General features: G+C 32.4%; 1 protein-coding gene across 21 annotated transcripts in view; it reads right to left on the reverse strand.

Moving 5' to 3' along the window:
• Sox5 (SRY-box transcription factor 5) overlaps window positions 1-24,215 on the reverse strand; it is a 921,295-nt gene that overhangs the window by 48,766 nt on the left and 848,314 nt on the right. For 19 of the 21 annotated variants that reach the window (XM_063238388.1, XM_063238384.1, XM_063238383.1 and 16 more), the window contains one exon: window positions 20,181-20,327. The exons of the other annotated variants lie outside the window; for them this stretch is intronic. In XM_063238388.1, the coding sequence (XP_063094458.1) occupies window positions 20,181-20,327 (147 nt within the window). The remainder of the gene's footprint in view (window positions 1-20,180; window positions 20,328-24,215) is intronic. 21 annotated transcript variants of the gene reach the window in all.

Genomic DNA, 24,215 nt, shown 5'->3' on the forward strand with positions numbered 1-24,215 from the left:
CTAACATTTTGAAAACAAATATAAAGACTGGTTTCTGGAATATCACTTATCTTTCACCTTCACAAAGTTTTAAAATTTTGCTTTAAAATATCTAAACCAAAACAGGAATGCCATCTTCTATGCAGAACCCCTGGATGGCAGCCTTCCAAAGGTCTTGCTTTCTACTGTTTTTATGCCCCGGTACAATCAATGCCTTCCCCAAATAGATACTTGATCTATAGAACTTATGTTTTAGAAATGGCAGATTTTTGATTTTTGATGGTAAGTCATAAAAGATACCCTGTTTGATGGGTCACTTGATAATTTTGATCACTTGGAGGGATGATTCGAGCAACCTCAGCACTTACGACATGTCAGGCTGAATCATCTTTTATATTGAGTGGCTGTCCTGTGCCTGTGTATTGCAGGATGTTTATCAGCATTCCTGGCCTTGCAGCACCTTGCCCAAGTTGCAAAACCAAAAAAATCTCTAGACATTGCCAGATGTTTGCTGGGTACAGAATCACCCTAAGTTGATAATCAACTGCCCTGTTGTTAAGACATTTCAAACTATTTCATTTGTAATAAAAACCCCACCAGTGACATTGATAATACTGGGAGCATTCAGATACATCTCTTCTTTAAATTTTTCTTCCTTCTCTTTTACTATTTCTTCTTTATTCCTCTTAATATTACTAACTCACCTTTTAAGATTTCAGTTTCAGATTATTCTTTATCTAGTTTCTACTCTTCATTCCCCAAATATCCTAAAAACTTGTTATATAAAGTTTCCATATATTTAAAGAGACATATTCCTTCAGCCCTCAGTACCAGAAGGCAAACTACTCAAAGAAATTTTACAAAGTAAAATTTTTCTAGCTGTATTTGAAAAGAACAAGATGAATATAAGTGTCAACAGTAACATCTGACAAGAACAGCGATGAACCAGTATAAAATGTGTGGTGTTACAGTTCAACTTTGTTTAACCTGTCATCCCCAGACAACTTCAAAATTCTAATAATAATGGTTACTTTGTCCCATGGCATTCATTACATCTGGATGATTGCTATTATCTTTTAAAATGATTAACAGTTCTTCAACCAAGAGGCTAAAAGGAATCATAGAGCAGTAAGAACTGATGTTAATAGTCATACCAGATCCACTTACTAACCTCTAAATGTAAATCTCCAAAAGATTCTAAAAATGTTTTAGAGAAATTAAAGAGAAGATCACTTTATATACAGCAAACTATGATGCATTTTTCTACCATCTAATCAGTCCTTAAATGTATAATTACAAAGCATTTGTTACTGTCCTGTTAGTTGTACTTGAAGATACATATAATAATTAGGCAAGGACTGAAAAATTGTCAAATGTTGGAATGGATTCATAGAGTAAATCAAATGTGAGCTCACAGAGCAACACAGCTTTACAAAATAAACTCAGGAAATGAAAGTCATGCTGGTCAAATTCTGCCATCATGTCTCATTGCCGATGGCAGGTCTACCTGTACCTGAATATACACAAGGAATATACACATCTCTCCTGGATCTACAAAACTGCAAAACAAAATAAACACCCTAAAAAATTAGCTGCAAATTGATCCACAAAAGTAATATCAGAGAGAGTAACAATATTACATGGTGACATGTACGGTCTATCATTCAGGAAAAACAATACTGATGAAAATGTTAATGAAATAGTGATGATCTTAAACAAAGCAAAATCACATATTTGGAAGATTCTCAGAACTTTTCAAAAGTTTCCATGGTTCTGTTAGAGTTTCTGATTTTCTAGTAATAAGGAGACAGACCATGTTTAGATTGTAACCTGGGTAGACGGGGAGATGAAATAGGCATAATCATACTCAAAGTCACTGAATACCACCACATTAGTAAAATCAAAGCCTTATTTCCAAAGCTCACATACGTGCATGTATGGGCCCTTGGATTCTTAATAGTATAATAGATCCATTAGGACTGTTTAATGCTTAATGACAATTATTTGGGAGACTTGAGTGGGAGCCAAATTTTGTAAAGCATGGAATTATGGGTAAGGATGTACATATGTGTATGCGTGAGAAGGATGATGAATCAGACACAAAACCAGAAAATATTATACAAAACCAAGGCAGCACCTTGTGCTACTGATTGAAACAATCATTATCACTACATTTCACTTCCTTATTTTCTTTGAATTATTGATGGCAAAGTAATCAGATTACAAATTGCTTAAGAAAACTTTTCTCTTTAAATGTGTCTTCACTGATAACCTGAGTACTCTCACCCTTTCCATTACTACTTCCTTGAAGCATGTTGACATTTTTATCATCCACATCCACACATTCCTTGAATAAGAAAAATAGTCAAGGACTAAACATTAACCGTTAAATGTTAACTAGATAACTAATTAAGCCTTATCTTTAAGTTACTCCTGGTAATCCATTATAAGTTTTACTATGCATTAGAATGTGTAAGAATTATTTGTACTTACATACAAAGCACATATTACATGCTGAGCAAATGCCACTCTCGCTTGTGAATAACATGAAAGATCACATGCATTACCATAAATAATTATCCCTCCAACATCTCAAGTCTCTTTAAATGAATTTTATTTGAATTGCCTAGATCTCTCAGGTCTTCAGAATTTCATTCTCCCCATCCCTTCTTTTTTTCCTGCTTTACTTTTAAAGTTGAAAGTTATGGCATCTCGGGGCCTCCTGGAGAAGTCAGCCAACAAAGCCATTGTCAGGAACTACTTACTGACAGGTTCTATTCAGGAAACCTGAAACTTGCCTAGGTCAGTACATACGAACCTTAACTCTTCTTTTCACTCCATTCACTGCAGACAAAAACTAAGGAAAGGCCAATGAAGAGAAAAAGTAAAAAATGTCCCAAGATAGGTATGATAAAATTTAAATGCAATATCCATGTGTCCCACCTCCACTTGGTTTAACCTACACTGACTGCCTCTCTGCAGGTTAAAAATGGTTATTAGCAATTTTACTTTTTGAATATAGATATGGAAGAGTTGTGCCTAGAATTACTTTTTTTATGCAGTAAATTAATTCTTTAACTTGTCGCACAAGTTTCTTTTAGCATTAATCCCAACAGAATGACAGGCTGTGAGAGAAGTTTGTACTTCAGTGGGTGAAGCAATATGCAGACACTAAACGATAGAACATTTTAAGGCAATATAAGTTGCTAGGAAACTTCAACAAAGAAATATCAATGAATAAGTAGAGGAGTGTTATAAAGCTCTCTTGAAAATAAAACAAAAACAAAACCTCTTGCATTTCATTATTTTTGGGTTACACTAAACTCCTTATCACAAATGTGACTGATTCATCAGTTGAGAAGGTGGATTTTGTTGTTTAAATCTAACCTTCATGACTTGCCAAGAATTTTTAATTTCTTTATTCTGTGGATCATAGACAACTGTTTCTGAAGAGCCTCAAAACATGGTAAGATGTTAAGTCCTGTAAAATTTGCTCTGTAGGATTTGCTAAGAGATGATTTTATTAGATAATTTCATTAGAAATTATTTGTATTCAAAAAGAGATATTATGTAGCTCAGTGGTAGAGCATATACCTAGCATATAGGAAGACCGAGTTATAGAAGAAAAATAAATACTAAATAAATAAAGACTATTTTACCTTTCCTAATACATACAGCAAAGCAATTACCTTCCATTGATGATTGATTAAAAGACTTTTCCCATTTCTACTTCTTTATTAATTGACCTATTAGTGAATAAAAAAGAAGGCATGGTATCTCTGATTGAGCATACTAATTATGCAGTTTTACTTATGAAATTTCCCTTGTCCAAAAGAGAATGCAAAAAATTTTGTAATGCAATTTTGTCATGAACAGAGCTGGTTTTCAAAGAAGAGACAACTGCATATAGCTCAACACATTGTAGGATAAATATTTGAGGAAGTAATTTAAATATTACAAGACTTATAGAAGTATGTTTAATGAGTCATATAATCTTAGTATTTACATATTTTAAAATAGTTTGAATAATTATATAGCTGTACAATTTCAGTGCTGACTTAATTCTAATCACTCTTTTCTCCGACATCTAAGTTTTACTTTACAAAATACAAGGTACCTGAAATATTTCATCTTATTTTCAAAGAAGTGGGTGACATATAATCTCTTCCTAGAAAAAGGGACTAAGGTTAAAGATATTAAAAGATGTTCCAATTATCTTATCTATAGTAAATCTTAATGCCAAAAGAGGAAAGGACCAATGAACAATAATCTTTTGAAAAATAAGCCCAAACACTGAAATCACACAATTTTTCTTAATTCTGAAGAAACTGTTATATACAAATGATAGGGCCACATACCCAATTTCAGTACAATTGACCTGGTCCTTTGCAAATTTTTATGACCACCAAGTCATAAGCTATTTTATGAAGTCTTTACAATTAAATGCCAAACATAATTCTATACCCAAAGTCTAAATAAAAATAAGTATTGAAAAGGAACCTAATAAATATCCTTAGCATGACTCTTTTAATGGACCTATGATATTTCAATATAAAACATATGCCAATATATACATGCAAATTCTAACTAGTCAGTTAGGGAAGAACCAATATTGCAAGAAATGAAGGAGAGAAGGGAAAAGCCATCTACTGGTTTGACCATGAATCCACCCCAGGTTTATTTCAAATAAGTTGTGACAAAGGTTACCAAGAGGCTATTGTATACTGATTTATAGCCAACGTCTGCATATCTCCTCTGTTTTAATGATAACTTCAATAGAGTGATTAAGGCATTCTTTGTTTTCATGGCAGGGACCAGAGTGGAGCTGATGTCTTTAAAGAATTCCATGAGGTGATGACTATTTATACAGAATGTCAATTAAGGCCAGATTTTTATGTCTTATCCTGGAGAAAAAACATTTTTTCTCAACATCTCGAAGATGTTTAAATTAAGTATATATCCTGCCTATCAATATTAGAGTACTAAATTCAAGATATAGGCCAAAGAAAATTACAATAAAAATGAAATGGTTTAGAACTGAGCATCAGGTAAAAGTACAATGCTAACTATAATGATTCTGAATTTGTATTAAAGCTCTCACAGCATAATGATTCTTAAGTGTCTGTATTGAGTTAAACATGTCATGAAGCATGAGGAATTGCAAGATTGATTTATCAGATAATCATTTAAGAAATAGTCAATTAAAATAATTAATATGTAGTGAAACTCAGCTGTAATTCCTCATGTTTAATTTTCCCAGTCCATAACATTATAACAATAATATACTTCACAGTCCGAGTAGCATGAAAGATTTTATACAGCAATGATAATGACATCATTACAGAAGAGTTTTTTAATAATATCATTTAGACTTAACTGAGAAGAAAAAATTAACATATTTGCCAGAGACTCTTTAAATCTTATTTTGATAGTGCTCAGATCCACCAGATTGTCAAATAAAATGAATTTATATCCTTAATTACTGCAGGACTGGTGGAAAATGCATGAATCTATGCATGTATGCATGTACATATATGTATGTATATATGTATCTATATAAGTCCCTATATATTAAGTGTATAAATGTATATATAATATATAGCATTTATAATGATGGCATATTTTTCTATTTTATTTTTTCTCTTTTTTCTGCTATTTTTAAAGCTAGATTGTTTGAAATAAAAGAAGCAAAGAAAGGACATTTTATAAAGATATCAAAAGAGGAAAACAAAATTTTCTAAAACTTTTGCACCATTAAACAATACAATAAAACTAGTGAATATTAGTGAAGCTTGTGTCCTCCATCACAGCACCCACCTGACTCTCCACATAAGTTAGCATGCTAGTCACTTCAAAATGGGTTCATAGTAAGCAAACTCATCAGGCTATTGTAAAAGACAGCATGCCAATTAATGAATTTAGGCTTGACCAAAATTTTTAGTTCACTTTGCTAATTTTTTAATTTATTTGATTGCTGGAGGTTTTGAACCTGGAGCCTTCACTCAGAAGTACATCCCAGATCTTTTTCTATTTATTTTTTAATCAAGCTGTCCCCAAACTTGTGATCCTCCTGCCTTAGCCTCCTAGAGTGCTGGGATCACAGGCATGTGCCATCACGCCTCTTGGCTGTGCTAAGTTTTTTCACATATGCGTTTCTTAATTTCAAGACAGTCCAAAAAGGTAATTCCACAATCAGAATCATGACAAAAAAGAGTGAACAGTAAGTACTTCACACGACAATAAGGCTGGTAAATAATGCATGTTTCTCAACAGGTAATATTTCTCCAGTGATCACAATGTTTGCGTTTCCTAAACCCAGTTTATCTCACCTAGACTGATCGGATAAGCACAAGCAAACCTTATATATAGTCTCCATAATCTTCCTGAGGATACATTTTTTTCTGTATAGTACAATAGTATCATTGTATTTTTCCTAATTACAACCATATTCTGCTCATTCTACCCTGAAATTAAACTTCCAGGGTCCAAACCATTCCCTCTGACCACCTATTTTTATAACAGAGTTAGGGAAATAAAGCGATAACTAAAGGCTATCACACTCCGTGCTAAGGATAAAAAGATATAATCCCTACCCTCAAGGGACTTAGAATCATGCAAGAGCAGACAAGGGCAGTAAAGTGTAGAAGGAGTGAATTGATATTATAAAAAGGAGCATATGGAATCAACTAGGATTGAAGTAACCAATTCGTTATAGAAGTGATGCTTGAAGTAGATATTACTCAGCAGGTGCTAGACAAGAGGAAAAGGGAGAACTGAGACAAATAAAAAGTACTTCAGACATGTAATGATATAAAAATAGGCAAACAGAAATGAAGAGTCATGATGCATTAGTAAGTAATTCACTTGGAGCGTAGACTTCTGGGAGTAAGAAAAAAGCAGAAGAAACTAGGTTAGTCAAATAGGGAGACTTGACCACAGGATGCGGTGGAAGGAAGTTGGACTATATCATTTAGACACTTTCATCTTTACAATTTATTTCTTCTTAAATTCACTTGCAAAGTCCTAGAGAGGCATTATAGCTGAGCATATTTGTTTCTCCAAAATTCAGATCAAATTCAACAGCCTAGTCTTTCATGCATATGTCTTTGCACAGGCCTTCCACTGTCTTTCAAAACATTCTAAATGTCTCATCTTTTGGAAGCCATTACTTTATCTTATTTTCCAAAGTTATTTAGAGACTTTCTTTTTTATGTTCCTATTATTATTGAATAGAACTTCACCACAGTATTTTAACTGTTGGTTTACTTAGCTGTCTTCCCCATTACACTGTATAATGTATTACTGTTTTTTAAATTTAGCCATAGTGCCTATCATATTATTGGCACTAAAAGGGCTTACTAATGAAATCTCTGTATATGTGGTGCTGACATCTTCTAAAAGTTAACACAAGAAAACTTGTTTATAACTGGTCATTACAAGATTTTTAAAAAATGTGTATACACACCTATGTATTCAATGAATAAGCATATTACTTTGTTTCAAGCAAAATGCAAAGTCTTCTGTGTGGAACAGATCAACAATGTCTCTTTCCCAAATGAGACATTCTTATTCCTCTTTTTTCACTAGGAGATACATCATTTACAAGCTATATATTATTAACTGTATATTTTAAATGGATCTGGTTTTTGAAATGGGATTCAGATGCATTTTGAAAGAATATTTTAAAACATTTACTTTAGAGTTTATTTTTGTCTGATTAAATCTCCATGCTTTATTTTAAATGCCTGAAATTCTAAAATATAATATAGCCACGCAAGTGTTTCAAAAGTTTATTCTGTGATAGCTAAAGAACATAATTGATTTCTTATTAAAATCTCTATACAGACACATTCTCCTTCATTACACAGCATTAATAAATGCAATTTTGCAAACATTGATATGGTTAAAACTAAAGCACAAGTAGTAATAATTAAGTGTGCAGTTTATTTTATTGAGTTGCTATAACACAAATATTTAATCTAGCAAACATTTATTGAGAGCATATTAGGACCAGCCACTTAAAATTCAGTTGATAAAGGAAGTGTGTATAATATGATCCATCTTACAGAATTGATCAGTCCTTTACTTATTTTGTTGCAAGTCCATAAATTATAGTGCTAGATATAATAGATAAGAAGTATAGCATACTGCAACTCTAGGAATGCAAATGGAAAAAAAGACAAGCAAAATCAAAACAAAATTACTTGGAGGTTCTCTTAAAGTTGGATTATAACCATCCTTTTTAGAAAAATGACAGTACTATTTGCATGAAAATCACCACTAAAAATTCCATCATTTGACCCTAAATTCTTGTCTTACCCTGTATTCATGTAGGGTTGGCCTGAATATTGAGCTCCCACTGACTTAAAATGAAACTTTGATCCTCAAAAGAGTTGCATAGAGAAGTAAAGAAAACACAAATCTGTACCTATTTAAGGACATTTCTGTTGCAGTCATAATGCTTTTTAAAACATGCTCCACAACAGTATTTTTTCTTATGTTATTTTAAGGGCTACTGGAAATACCAAAAGAGGAGAATTTTTGCAGCATTTCATCCTTTCTATTTCTGGTCTCGATTTCTTTTTCTCTTATTTATGAGATATCTACACTGACAAAAGTCATCAAAAGTACACAACAAACAGAAGAGTTCAAATTGTATAATAAACTAGGAAAATAAGATTTCCCTGGCTCTTCACAGAATGAAAGTCTCCTACAGAATTCCAATAGTCTTAAAGGCTTTGTGCAAAGCACCACAACAGAACTTTAATAAAATTCTGTAGTTTTATGAAAATGTGGTATTATTAGCCTTTTCTGGTATTGGCAAATAATTTTGGAGAAAACCAGTTTTTATCTACTTGCATATACACATTTTCTTTCATATCTTTTTGATAGTATAAAACATGAAAAATTTAATTTGGTCTTTATTTTCCTTGCATTTGGATATTCCATATTAATTCTTAGCTACCCAGTGAAATGAACTAGTCTATAGTTGCAAATGCAATTGCTAAAAGCTCTGAAGTATTGCAATTTTAACTTCTGCAACTCACAAGGCAGAGTGTATAATTATAAGATGTTATTTGATCACATTATGTACAAGATGGTTCAGGTCTGGGAAAGGGCCACTTTCTTCTCATAACCATTTTAAATATATGATTCAAGTTTCTAGCTACTTTCGATACTTAGAAAAGTTTTTTTCATATGTATGTTACTTTCCAAGCAGCACTGTGATAATTGGGTGTTTAGCAATAAGTATTATGAGACATTAAAGACGTACCTTTCAAACAATATCTATAACACTGAATGTTTGAAAAGTAAAATTCTTATTTCAGTAAAAACAAAATTTCAAATGTTTTTAATTAAAAAGTTTTCAAATTTTTCCTTATTTCCAGAAGAGAGAGAAGTTATCTATATCTCAAATAGGTCTTTTGTATCTGTATCTTCAAACTTCACAAATATGAGATATGGATATGTTTTTGCAAATTCTTCCAATCATGTTTGACATTTTATAAATTCAGTTTATGTGAATCATACTGCACAATGTGCATCTGTTGAAGATTTTTTCAAATTGAATATTGATCAAATCATGTAATTCTTAGTCTTTGTTTAAAAATGCATAATGTAGAATGACTGGGTTCTTTAGTTGATTATTAATGTTAATGAGAGATAAGTGAGTGATGATGGAGAACTTCTTTATTTCAGAACTTTTTAGACAGGCTGTGGATTAAAATATTCAGCACTGCTCCTTAAATTAACTTTATGCAATCAGTGTGAGTTTCACATTGTATGTGCATGAGTGAATGTGAAAACAGGAAGAGCTAAAAGCAATCTCACTTCATAAAATATAATAACAATAATGTAAAACATATTAGCAGATGCTTGCATCTGCTTATTAACTTAGTATTAATAATATAAATTCAATATTCAATACATTATGGAATTATATGTTCAAATCAATCATATGAGTTTTTTTTAACTGAGAAAATAATCAACCTAATTATAGATGTTTTCCAGAAACTTTACACATTTTTTTGTGCTTCTTTAGTGGGTAGTACTGCAAGATTGAATGACAAGAGGTACAACTTTTTAAAAGCTTATACTAGGGAAAGGAAAAAGCAATTAGAGGGAAAATATACAGAGGAAATGAAAAGAAAGATAGTAAGAGGAAAATTGTGAAAGAAAACAATTTTCTAAAAAATATTCAACTTGGTACTTTGCAAGCTTATTCTAAGGATGAAATTGACTCTATTCACAATAGAAAAACTATTCTATTTCAGATTGTTTTAACATTGTAATATATTTTTCATTCATTTAAGGAATGTCCTAAAACTCTTAAAAGATTTTAAAGCCTGCTGAATCTAGTAGATATGTTGAATTTATCCTGGAGTAGACAGTTCAGGGGGAAAAAAATACCAATGCAAAAGTCAGATTAATCAGAAAGTAGATTAGGTTTTCCTTTATGGCATAACTGGTCCCAAAGACACAAAAATAAGAATTACCAAACTCTAGTAAGTATTTGTACTAGGCTCAAGTAAAGAGTCAAACAAATTTAATTACTCTGAAAACTAGACTTTGTACTTTGATTCAGATAAGTGAAGACAGGTACTAAACATTTTACTTTCCTAAATTACTAATGAAAAAAAAAAAAAACACTAATGAAGTAAGTACACTAAAAAAATTCTGGTAATATTCTAGGTTGAATCCACACTCCTGACCCTTACCTGCTGCCCTTCTTAAGATGTATATGATTGTCTTTACTCGCTTATTATATGTTTTACTGTGTACACTGCACATGACTACAGAGATACGTCTACATCCATCTTTATCTTCAGTTGTATAACTCTGACACCGATATGTCAACGAATAGGTAACTAACAGATTTCCACCAGAGTAAACCGGCTTGTCTTTCAAACAGTATTGTCTAGGATGTCGTAAAGCCTCATATTGCAGAGTGTTCCTAAGAAAGTACAGCATCCTGGAGATGCTTAAAGTATTAATTAACTGACTTCCGAGCTGAAATAAGAAAAATGCCTTTGCCACAAAGAAGTCGATGAATATACAACAGTTTGATAGGTAGTATGACAAATGTAAAATATAGCATCTCTCTTTAAAAGTGAATGTGTTTGGAACATACTGAAAAATTCATTGTAACGCAACATCCTGTATGATCTGACTATTCTCACTTTGCAGTCTCATTCCTTGAGTACACTCCGGATGTCCTAGCCCTTTTAATCAACTCTTCCTTCATAAACTTTATTCACATGTCTGCAGGAGTCCTGTTCCCTCTGTTTGGAATATTCTTCTCTCATAACTTTGTAGATGTTTTGTCAGAGAATCCTTCCATTATTTGTATTTGTTAGGATCTCTTCTCCTTGCACTTTCTACCCTATACCATGTTTTATTTTCTTCACCACTCAATAGGAAAATAGTGATTTGTTTAATTTTATATTTTGTATATTCCCATTAAAGTGCAAAATCTGAAGAGATCAAACTGCTTCGTTCACAGCTGTAGTTCTTCTGGCTTAACTTCAACTTGGTATGTGGTAAAGCATAATATATGTTGAATCAATGAATGATAGATGTAATCACAGGGTGATCTCGATATGGAAAACAGTTCTTTAAAAGAATAAAGAAATACAAGCCAACTACATGGGCTACTGCTTAAGCTTGTGATTTAGTCACATCTGAAGTTCAAATATCACTTTTTAAAAAATGTGAATGAATACATTTCTTTTTTTCTGCTTAATCCAGTTTGGGTTAGGTTTTCAGCCACATTCGACCGAACAAGAACTAACAATTGCAATTGACATCCTCATTCAGTGAAACAAGGTACCAGCCTAGGAAGATGCTTACAGCTTTACATAAATCAGAACATTGTGATGAGAAGAGTTATTCTGAATAAAACAGTGCTGCCAATTGAGTGGTAGGCTCCTTTTCATGGAGGAAGTGAAGCACAGCAAAGATGACCTCTTGCTTGGTCATTGTGGATTGCACCAAATAATTTCTGGGATTTCTTCAGATTTAATATTCCATAGTTCTTTAAATAAAATGTCATACATTTGCTAAATAAACAAAGTGAATACTTTGGGTTTGGAACTTGTCTATCTTCTCTTTAGAATGTCATGTCTCCATTTTAATTTTTTCTAACTTTCCCATCTACCTGTGTTCAACTATTGATTTCTTTCTTCTATTCTGTAACATTTAAAATATTAGTAGAAATCTTTGTTCTGCATAGGAAAAATTCAGATAAATTCTAGTGAATAAATTTGTGCATTCTACTTCCATCAATCTAAATATGACATTAATATTCACTGTCATTTTATAAAGAAATTTATTCTTTGAGGAATCTTTGTGAGACTAAAATGTTTTTTCTATTCTGTTAAAAGAATGTGTAAGCAGTGTATGTTTAATTGATACACAGAGGTAATCAAGTCTGAGGTTAGAGACGTCCTCTGAGGCTCAATTCAAACAGTTTCAGTGTAGGCAAGATGCGAAGTGACGAAGAAGGCTTAACTGGCAATACCTTCACTGAGGCGCTGATCAATAATTCAGGACAGAAAATAAAGGATTTCAACCTTTTTGAAGTACTTTAGAAAGCCAAATTTATAATTGATTTTCCCAAAGGAAGGATAACCACAGACTATTGTTCCTTAGCAGTCACTAACATAATACCGTCGCAACTTGGCATTTTTAGCTGTGTGTTCACTGAGGTTGTACTACATACTCCTGTATTGTGATATACTTTTATACTGTTCTGTTTCTTCTTTGAGTGATTTTGATTTCTAGAAGCCTGATTTTTTGATTAAAATGCTTTAAACGTACATCTTTTTAGACACAGATCTCTTTTAGGTTAAACCTATTTTAGAGGGCATATAAAATGTGACTCTATGGGTCTTCTTGTCCTCTATGTTCAACATATTCTTCTTCTCCCTTGGTTTGCATTCTTAAAAAGTTCTGACATAACTCATCATTTGACAGGTTCCTGTCAAAACAAAATCAGAACATGGGGAAACAGTGACCAGGCCAGGAGGATTCATAGGACGTTATCTAAATCTCTGTGTACTTTGTGTTTTTGTTTAATGCTAATATTGTAACTATTCTCTCTGCTTTATAATTTTATTGTTTTCTGTGGTGTAAATGTGGTCAATGCTCCCTTTTGAGGTTGTAATATATTGCCAAGTGATCTCTTTGGTCGTTTAATATCCCCACACTTGGAAAACCTCTGTTTAAGTCCCAGGCTGTCTGAAATTCCCTTTAACTGAGCAGCACTGAAAAGAGAAGGGGCAGGCTCATCACAGGGGTTCTGCTGATAACACTTCATTTAATATATTGCAGTTTAGTGACATGAGACTACAAAAAGAAAACTATTTTATTTAAAACGGCAAGGTGACTATGTTATACCCACCGCCAATATGTCCCACCCAGGAAGTGGTGGTAATGATAATGACCACATTTAGAGTTTAGATCTATGGGTGATTCTTCTTAAATGAATGCTCCTCTTGAGACGGACTCATCCATAGCACATTTCAAAGGCTCACAAAATAGTTATTTCACAGACATTGAAATCAGAGGAGAGGGGGTCCTCGGCAGCTATTCAGTAGAGCACAAAGCAGCTATACAGAACAAGGTATTAGAGAGATTTGAGCATTTAATTGATTTGCCTGTCAGTGTTTTTAAAGTATAAGAATAGAAAATGCCAATTTCAGTGTAGTCTTAATTAGTCCAGACTAATATCCCTTTCCGTTCTGAAGTTGTAGGAAAAATGGAATGTGCAAAAGTACCAGGCCCAACAGTTTCAGGATGGATCAGTGACTTTATTTGATGCTGACATACAAAGATTAATGGCTACTCTTCTTTCATGAATACGATGTCAGCACCGTGAATTACTTAGGGATACTTCATTCAGAGACTAATTCTCACCCTAGGTAGTGAATAATGATTATTGGAGTTTTGATCTGAACAAGAATAAAGATAAAGTTAAACAACAGAGTTTTAGGGACACATTGGGAATAATCACTGGAAACTACTACGATTCCAAGTATTTCACAGCCAGGTGAAATATGAAAAATATTAAATGAGACTAAAATAATTACTAAACAGTACAGTTTGAACTTCTATTAAGCAGTTTTGAATAACAGTGTATTTGAATTTTTCACCATGAAAATAATTCTGTGTGGCTTAAGACTTCCAGGTCCATTAAAAATTATGACATTTCCTTGATATTAGCTTTTTATCTTTAAAGTGTATTTTAAAGATAAAATAATGTTTTTATAGTTTATAGTGGTATTATTTAGATTGGTCGTGATTGTATTGCTTGTGTGTTTTGTATTTTGGATTTCCTCTCCATTGGCATTAGAAAACACTGTTTTAGATTACTAAAAAATGCCTTTGTTTCTTCCAATCTGTTAGAACTAGTCCCCACTCAAGATGCATGTTATCCTCTGACTTATTCTTCCTGTGTATCCCAAAGTAAACTTGTGTAGTGTTCAACTCCAAAATTTGATGCTGCGGATCAGTGTCTACAGGTATGTTTACTTCATGGCAAACTATGTGACTGGTAGCATCACAGAAAATAAAAAAAAGAAAGTGGGTGTCTAGCGGGAGTCACTGGCACTGTTGTTACTGTGACACAGCATACACCCACCAACTTGGAAAACATCTTCATTGCTGTGCCTGTGAAATGGATAAAATAAAATAAAATTCCAGTTCTTGTTTTGAATCTGCAGCAGTATTTGTAAATAGATTGTAGTGAAAAGGACCTGATTGTGTCTGGTCAGCTAGTTAGGTCCATTTCTGACTTGCAGAAATGTTTCTTTTCCTAGTCATAACTCCCAGGTTGCTACTGCTGAGCAAATGGGAACATCACCGCCAGAAGTATTTGAAAAGAAGAGAAAAATTGATTTGGACAATCTGTGTGTTCTTGCTATTGATAGAGACACGATGGTGATGAGGGGTGTGACTAGGGTCATTGCAAGGTTAAAAGAAAAGCACCCAGGAATTCTCTCTTGTCATCAGCTTTTCAAACTAAATGGTTTTGGTTGCTATAGAGGCAATATAGAAGTTTCTATCAAATACCAAGAGACATTTAGTCATATATACAAGCTGTCCTTTGAATTTTTTCAAGGGGTGGCTACTTTTACAATGGTAAGTTTCTCAAAAGTTTAAATTTTTGGCATACTTAGGACATATGAGGTTTTTGATAATATGAAATTGCTATTCATAACACTTGTGAGCTGTCTATGAAACTGAGTTTTAAATATTCTTCTTCCTGAGTTAATTATTTTAAGTATTAAATTTGTTCTATTATTTTTAAGATAATTTCTTCATAGAATACAAAAGATCACCTATTATCACACAGCAAATGAGTCTGTTCTGGAACAGAATCTAAACTGGAAAAAAGTAAACATTTTAAAGATACACAAACATATTCAAAGCAATTATCACTGCATATGTGATTCAAACAAAAGCACTCAACAAATGCTTACATTAAATAATTCTCTTTAATATGACAAAGTAAAATTGTTTTTAAAAATTCTTTGACATAGTACTTCTTGCGCAGAAAGGCTCAATATTTTATAACGATATTATGGACTTTTACTATTTATCAACATTTAGCCGTAAAGTCAGCTATGAGATATATCTGATCTAGGCAAATATCATTGAAAACTAAATATTTTATGCATTACTTATTATAAAAAAATATCTCTGAAGTAGGATTCAGAGAGGAAAATTTTTTGAGAAAATGTAAGATTTGATTTTTAAAATATTTTTTATTTCAAAAAGCAAAGCAGAAAAAAGCATAGAAATGATTCAGAATTACAAAAAAATATTAGGGAATTAACACTAGTTAACATATTGTATATTGTTATCTTGAAGTAGTTGTTCAGGTTACAAGATCTAGGCGTAAAAAACAAAAAATCAAAACAGTGCCAGCACAAACTGTTCTTTTTGACAAACTAACAGAAATTAGTGGTATGGTTATCTATCTTGTATACATATACAAATATAAGTATATACATTTATATATGTAGACCTACATATATAATCTTTCTTTCTTTTCTCTTGAGGCTTTTATAGGTAAATGCAGGCAAGTTGAGACCACACTCATAAGTGAAATAAATCAAACTCACATTAATAAATATTAAAAAAATAGTAAAAAACTGAAAACGTAATAAGATCCAAAATGTACAATAGATATTTTAATAATGAAAGGGAAAAAAATGTTCAGAGAGGAAATTTTTCAATGACTGTTAAGGAAATAGATGGGAATGTATTTGGAGATATTATAACTACTGCAGAATTTTTAAAAATCTACTGTCTGCCTTCATTCTCTATCATACTGTCTTTGGCAAAATTGGTGACAAAAATATACATGTATCTTTGGCTTGTGACAGATAAAGCCTAGCTATTAAAAACATTAGCCAATGGTAATATGTCAGGTATTAATCCAAACAGTTCACAAATGATGAGCTCAAGGATGTGTAAGTCTATAAATAAGGTTTTCCATGTTCTCCAGTGTAGATTTTGAATAGACTGGATTTCCTTTCGTGTTTCATGCTTACAGAACATAATTCCTATGTGCAGTTTTTAAAGGTTCACTGTGAGTCCTCTGTTTTTTTTTTATCATTTAGTATTATAAATAATTATGTTCCTAGGCAGCAATTCAAAGCTCAGTACAGCACTCATACAATGCCACTGGCAGGTCAGCTGACCTTTCTCCAATGCTGCTCACTCTGGTGCTGAGGACAGACAAAGTGATATGTCTGTCATACGCCATTACCATTAGAACAGAATCTTGTTCTTTTATTACAACTGAACTCCGCCAGATTTCTCAGCAGGAATGCTAAGTGAAATCAATGTCTTGGATTTCCAGGCTGAGCTTGGAGGTCACAGCCACTCTATCATTTCTCAGCATTATCCTTTCTCTAGCGCACACACACTCCCCAAGCCTCCAACTGGCACACAGCAGATTGAAAACAGCATGCATCAGAGGACTCATGCTGTACAATTTTACAGTCTTTTGGAGCCCCTCCTTTTCATTCCCCCCTTCCATGTTTTGCAAATTGCAAATAACTTTTGTTTCTGTCCTTATCAGGGTTGTGAGTCAAAGGCAAAGGCACATCTAGCAAAAAGGGCAGGAAATAAAATTGAGTGCACGGCTGATATTTGACAATTGACAATAAGATCATTATCTTGACATTATCACCTGAATATGACCTACAGTTCTATTGCTCTAAACAGCAAATGTACTTTTAACTTAACCATCAATTTGCCTTATTCTAGGTATGTGTACAGAAACACAAAGCCCTCAGACAAAATAATTCTATTTCATAGTAAGATAGACATGAAAACTTGCTCATAAAACACTCAGAAAATTCCCCCAACACTAATAATTGATTATTTAAAAACATAAATATGACAAAAATGCTAGCTAGTATATATGAAGAAAACAGCTCTGTGAAGTAAGAATGTTTATTATGCTATGTATAACTGTCAATTTCAGAGTTCAAGGAACTAAATTCAAGTATTATAATTGGTCCTTTTTATTTACTGTTGATTGTATTTTTTGGAGGGCAGGTTCTTCATTAAATGTCAGTGTTGATACTTATCGGTATGGCTATTTTTAACTCACTGCATTTTACTGCTGAGTTATATTAACACAAGCAGGTTTAAGACATCTGAGTTGGTTTCAGACAGCATGCTAGAGGATACTAAGCAAAGACCAGACGTAGTTTCATAACCATTGTTTAAAGAAAGAACATTAATTCTTGACTAAAACTTTATGTATATTTCCATAGTGGATAATGGGCAAAAGGCAATTTATTTTTTCTTAAAACTGTATTCTTATATGATAGAAAATTCATAAAAGTTGATTTTTGAAAATTGACTATATTTTTAAATTATGTATAATCATAGCAATAGAAACATAATCTACTTTTTTTTACTAGTATTAAATAAGTACAGGTATATAAAACCGTAAGATGTGGCATAATTTTAACGTTCTCCACAGTCTTTAGGAACATATACATGTTGCAAAGAAATTTCCTAATCAAGTCAAAGAAAACCTTCAGTCACTTTTGCACTTTCCATGGTTACTTAAAAAACTATTATGGCAACTGTTCAGTAAACATTTGAGTAGACGGATGGATGAGAATAAATGAATAGATGAATGAATAAATGAATAGAACATAAATGGATAAGGCTACCTAGCATCAAAAGTAGGGTGACTATTAATAGAAGTACTTTGGTGTGAAAATATTAATGATAAAACATTATTCCAGTTCTAAGAAAAAAATACATTGATCACTCAAAATTTAATTACTTATTATCAAATCCTAAAACAAAATTAAACAATGCAAAGCATTACTGTGAAACATGATGTGAAATTACACTAATAAATCAAGGGAAAATCATAGAATACCTCACAGAGGTATCTGTATGTGACAAGAACTATGTAGCTACAGTTATTTATTTTACTCAAAGTTAGCCTGTGCATGTAATACATTAAAACTGTTGGTGCATGGAGGCACCAAAATATCACTGCTTTAAAATTAAATTGTATTCTATAAATGTTATAATTATTACCGAATTTTAAAACCTTGCATGCTGCTGTGATTATATACAAAAGCAGAAAGGCCTTAGACATACATTAAGCAAACATGTAAGGCCCATTAAACAGCTGAAATAGATTCTAAAAGTGGCACAGTATATTTCCTAATGTCTTTTTAGTGTGCACAGTATTTGCCCCTGTGTACTGGCATGTACTGTTGGTGAATCAAGCCTCAGTCTTTGTCCAGCTTGAGCTATATTCCGAGATGCATTTCTCCCCTAATAACATGTAAAAGGACTTGGGAGTCCCAGGAAGATGAAGGCTGGAATGTCCTTTCTTAGCTGAAGGAGCTCTTCTTCTCAATTAAGTTTCTAGAGTAGAACAAGAACTGTGAAACACACCATGGTGGGGCTGCCAGGGTATGGGAGAAGATGTTTTCTAAATTACTTTTTTGAGGCCAGGGACATATGTGCCTCAGGAGAGCAGTGCCTACCTGGCAAGCACTAGATCCAGAGATCAACTCCTAGTACCAAATAAATACATAAATAAATAAATAAATAAATAAATATAAAATCACTTTTTCTTTTCCAACATTTTCTAATCCTCTTTTCTCTGGGTTTCTTGAGACTACTGTGATTATCTTTGCCTTTTTACTCTTGGGACACTTCTCCAAGGCATCCATAGAATGGAGAACAGAAGCAATTTTCCAAATAGTGCAGAGAAATATATTTTAAGAGTAAATTAATTGCCAGTTTTTTGCTTAGAATGTCCCAAGTTAAACAAAACTTTGAGCTATTTTCCTGAATAATCTCAGGGAATACTATTGTAGGGTAACATTCCTCACTTTGTGTACAAGACATATAATACAATATTATATACGTAAGACCTTAACAAATGCAAAGTACAAATAGAAAAACATTTCGGAGAAATTTTTTCTATTTGTGTCTCCTTTTAAACAAGCATACAGTATGTGAGTTTCCTCAATACTTTCATATGTGTTCTCAAGACATGTTTCGTTAGCTCTAAAACCAAAACTGTTTTTAAATAGTCTTATATCTAATACTATTATTATCTTCATTTCTTTTTACAAAATAATATCAGTAGATGGGTGATATATCTAAAATTATACCTATACCATATCACATTATAACAGTTATTGAGATTAAAAAAAAGCACTCCATATGTCCTAATCCTACTCATACTTTAAGATCTATTTCAGTGGCTCCATCTTTGGCAAACACTTTCACTTCTAACCGAAGCTAATCTCTTCCTCCTAATAACTTCCAATGTACGCATCTATGCACTTCTTTGTAAAATTTATTATCTTGCATTACAGAGTATGATTATGTGGGTATTTTATAAATACCTACTTTTAAGATGGTAAGCTTCCTGAGTGTAGTATAATCACCTGAAAAATCACTGTGTCACTCAAGAGTTTTTATTATAGTAATGAATATATGTTTTTGAATAAATTAAATATTGGATATATATATGGAAATTTACACATATATTTATTGTTCCCACTAGACTCCTATCTCTCCATACAGTCAGCGTTTAGCCTAATTACAGGCATATAAAAGACCTTCAGTAAATACTATTAAATGAAAAGGAAAATCCTTAAGTGGCAAGACAGAGAGCTTCTTGAGGAATGTACCTTGCTTTTGGGTGGCGGGCTGTTTGTGCTCTTGTCTGTGTGAATGCTGGTAGGAGATACAGCAGCACCAAGGTTGCCTTGGGGTATGCCTGGCAGCTTCCCTCCTGGAGATACCTGCATTGCAGCTAGCTGGGCAGCATATAACTGCTACAGAAGAAAAGGAGACAGAAGAAAATACTATCAATAACAAAATAAATATGTCTTTCAGAAAGTACCCATAATCAGATGTAGTAAATCCTATGGGCATCTTCGGTTATGCCCGGGGATATTTAAAGAAGCTGTCACCTCAACTTAATGACTTACTTCTCGGGGGGCATGACAGATATCACATGTAGGGCTCTCAGTATCATGCTGTCCAGGGACTCAAAGCAAACAGCAATCATCCATATTTACTCTCTTGCAAGATCTATGGAAAACATTCATATTGTATTGTTTGGTCAAGGGCTCCTTTTCCTCTACGTTAAATTTACACAGCTGGTTAAAAAGGAAGGCAGCTTTGTAAACACAGTAATTTTCTTACTACTCTTACTGGTTCAATTCCTGTATCCTTTTGTTGTTTCATTTATTGAAATAGGTACCTGTAACATTTTTTTCTGAGAAACAGCTGTACAGAAATACAGAATAGGCATTGTGAAAGACCAGAGGAGAGTGTTTGAAGTGCATCATCTGGTCAGTCTACCTTTACATTGATAAATATTAACTGGATACTTGTCAGAAGTTCACTTTATTACATAATATAAACAGACAAAACTCAAATTGTCTTGAGGATTAGGGTTTTAAGTAAGACCACCCAAAATACACACTCTTCCACTAAGTTATCAATTAATAGTTCTCACTAAAAAACAAAGAAAATTATCTTTAACAAAGTATTAATAAGCCGAAAGGAAAACTTTACTTTTAGCGCGACAGCTCCATGATATAGCAGTCCAAAACAAGAAGTATTGCTTCTTGTAATACACAGTGCATCACACGTTAAGATTAGTAATCTTTTCATCTTAGTTTAGCACTACGTAAAAATTTTAATGGCCTGGATGAGAATGTAACTATTAAATTATATAATGTGTGTCTGGGTATAACATATCTCAATTTCCTGCTTTCAGTTTGTCTTGAGATTCCATAGATAGGTTTTACTACACAAGATAGAAACTTCTCTCCATGAAATAGTTCTTTGGAATATCTTGATTTTTTCTGAAAGAAAAATTACAAAGGATAACATTGCTCAAGATAACCCATATAGCCGAATAAGTGGGGTTTCATTACAAATGAAACACAAAAACTGAAAACAGAAAAATACATAATATATATTATTCATGATTTTCAGATCCTATAACCTAAATGAAATCAGGAAATTACAATTTTTGATAAAATTATTGTTTATTTTTATGCAAAGCCAAAGTAAGATATACTCCAGAGAAATACTAAATAGTATACATCAATGAAGAATTTTTTGATTATCAACAATGATTGTCTGTAAAAGGATTTTTAGAATAATTACATACATCACTTTTTATCATACTTTATTAGGGAGAAGAAAAGATTTAATTCCTACTTCTTAAATTACATAAAGAGTGAAAGAATAATTAATTTTAAATATGAAGTTTTTGGACTTTAATAGTTTTTAAGTTATTAGAATTGAGGTATATTTCCACATCAATGTTAAAAAGGTATGCATCATATTCTTTAATTACAAAAAGTTTTATTCTGTCATTATTCTGAGCTGTTTCTGAAGACACTTAGAACATATCCAAATATCCCAGTGATATCATTTTGAAAATTAAAAATGTGTTCAGCAGACTATATGTGCTCATACTGAATTATACAATGTAACTATTTTAACAGACTAGTCAATAAGAGTATGTTTTATAAATTATATTTTATACTAAATTTATATTTTTCTTTATAATATTGTATTATATACTCCATCTTTGTCTTTGAAAATGATCCTTGGGTATTGTTTCGAGGGGGTAACAATATGTAGATAATTTTAATCTTGACTAACCAAAATTACTAAATTTACTACAAAACATGGGATAAATATCTGTAGGTGAGAATAAAAATGTGAACAAAACAGTTACACAAAATTTAAGCTTGAGTCCTTAAAATTTCATAATACCGAGAAACTGTTTTGTTATTTAGATAGTTTGACCAGTTTTCCATAAATGATTCAATAACTAAATATCAACCACTATAGACAGATTCACAACTTTCAAAAGCATATGAATCACCACTAAAATTATAAAATAATACTTGGAATCATAGTATTAAATTTAAAAGTTCGAGATAATAGAAACTTTGAGTAAAAAAACCATATATTTTCTGCCATTACTCAAATAAATGCACAATTTTTACCCTTTCACATATTAAGTTAAGGTTCAGCTGAGTTAAACTGTCCTAAAATGTGACTTTGAGTTGAAATGGAAAAAGTTGCCCAAGGTCACAAAATTTAGCGCTGGGATGTATAATTTAGGTATGCTTCTGTACATGTCTCTGGCAAATTACAATTCCTCAAGAATAAGAAATAATGGTTCTTGAAAGAGCTAAAAATATTGAAGAAACAGAAATGTAGATCATGGAACAACCTAAGAAAACATGAGAGCTGCTTATAGGTATATATATATAAAGATATAAAATTCTTATCAGTACATGAGCATCAGAAAGACATCAGATATTTAATAGATTCTAATCTAATCATTGGTGATTGTTTCTTTAAAATAATAAAATCATCTGAGGACAGTAGTAAGGAGGACAAATACAATGTGAAAAAACTGCAGATAAAGAAGAGTAAAAATTTATCATTTTGAATGATATAAATTTAGGCCAGAAAATATAATGCTCTGTAGAAGTTTAGTGCTCACAACAAATTCCTAACATTAGTTTCAAGGTCAGAGTCCAGTTATTCTGTAAGGCTGTCATAACTCTGAGTCTGGGTAAGCCAACAAAGTGAGTGTCCTCTGTTAGCATCAGTCTTTAAGCTTCAGCATCTCAATTTTTCTCTGGTGTTTAAAACAAGTCAACTATTTTTGTAAGAGTACATTATCATAATAAACCTTATATTTAACTGATTTTTACATTCTATGTTTGAAAGAAAGATGGTAGCTAGATCTTCATATAGGGAAGGAAAAAGTCATACTATCTTTATTTGCAAACGATACAAATTTTACATATAAAATCCCAAAAAGACTCCCGCAAAAGACTCAGAACTAATACACAAATTCAGCAAACTAGTCAGATACAAAATGATGCACAAAACTCAGTAGCACTCCTGCACACCAATAATGAGCCCAAAAAGAAGAAAATCAGGAAAACAATCCCATTCAGGGTAGCTAGAAACAAAGGAAAATCAAATTATCTAGGAAGCTCACCAAGAATGTGAAAGACCTCTAAATTAAAAATATAGTATGCTGAAAAGAGAGAATGAAGAAGATGTTAGGAATAAATAGAAAGAACCAATACTATCAAAATGGTCATATTACCAAAAATGATGCAAATACAGATTTTATGAAGTCTCAATCAAAATACCAATAGCATTCCTTATAAAACTAGAGAAAATGATCCTAAAAACCATACAGAAATAAAAGAGATGTTTAAATGGTCAAAGCAACTATGAACAAGAACAAAAGCAAGTGGCATCTCAATCGTACATATTGCAAAATTATATTACAAAGCTGTCTTGATAAAAACAGCATGATTTGGGCACAAACATAGACACAGTGATCAACAGAACAGAACTGATGATGCAGAAGCCACCTCAGACCCCCTTCAGCTATCTTATCTTCAACAAAGTGGCTAAAAATATATGCTGGAAAAAAAGAGCTTTTTTTTTTTTTTTTTTTTTTTTGGTCTTTTTCCTTTTTATCGGTACCGGGAATCAAACTCACGACTGCCTGCTTGCAAGGCAAGTGCTTATGCTGCTGAGCTAAATCCCCAGCCCCCAAAAAGAGCTTCTTTAACAAATAGTTATGGGAAAACTGGTTGTCCTTTGGAAGAAAGATAAATGGAGAGCCATGCATCTCATTGCATACTAAATTCAAGTAC

The sequence above is a fragment of the Cavia porcellus genome, unplaced genomic scaffold (assembly GCF_034190915.1).
Source record: "Cavia porcellus strain 051 isolate PalLab524CR breed Dunkin Hartley unplaced genomic scaffold, mCavPor4.1 scaffold_27, whole genome shotgun sequence".
NCBI lineage: Eukaryota > Metazoa > Chordata > Mammalia > Rodentia > Caviidae > Cavia > Cavia porcellus.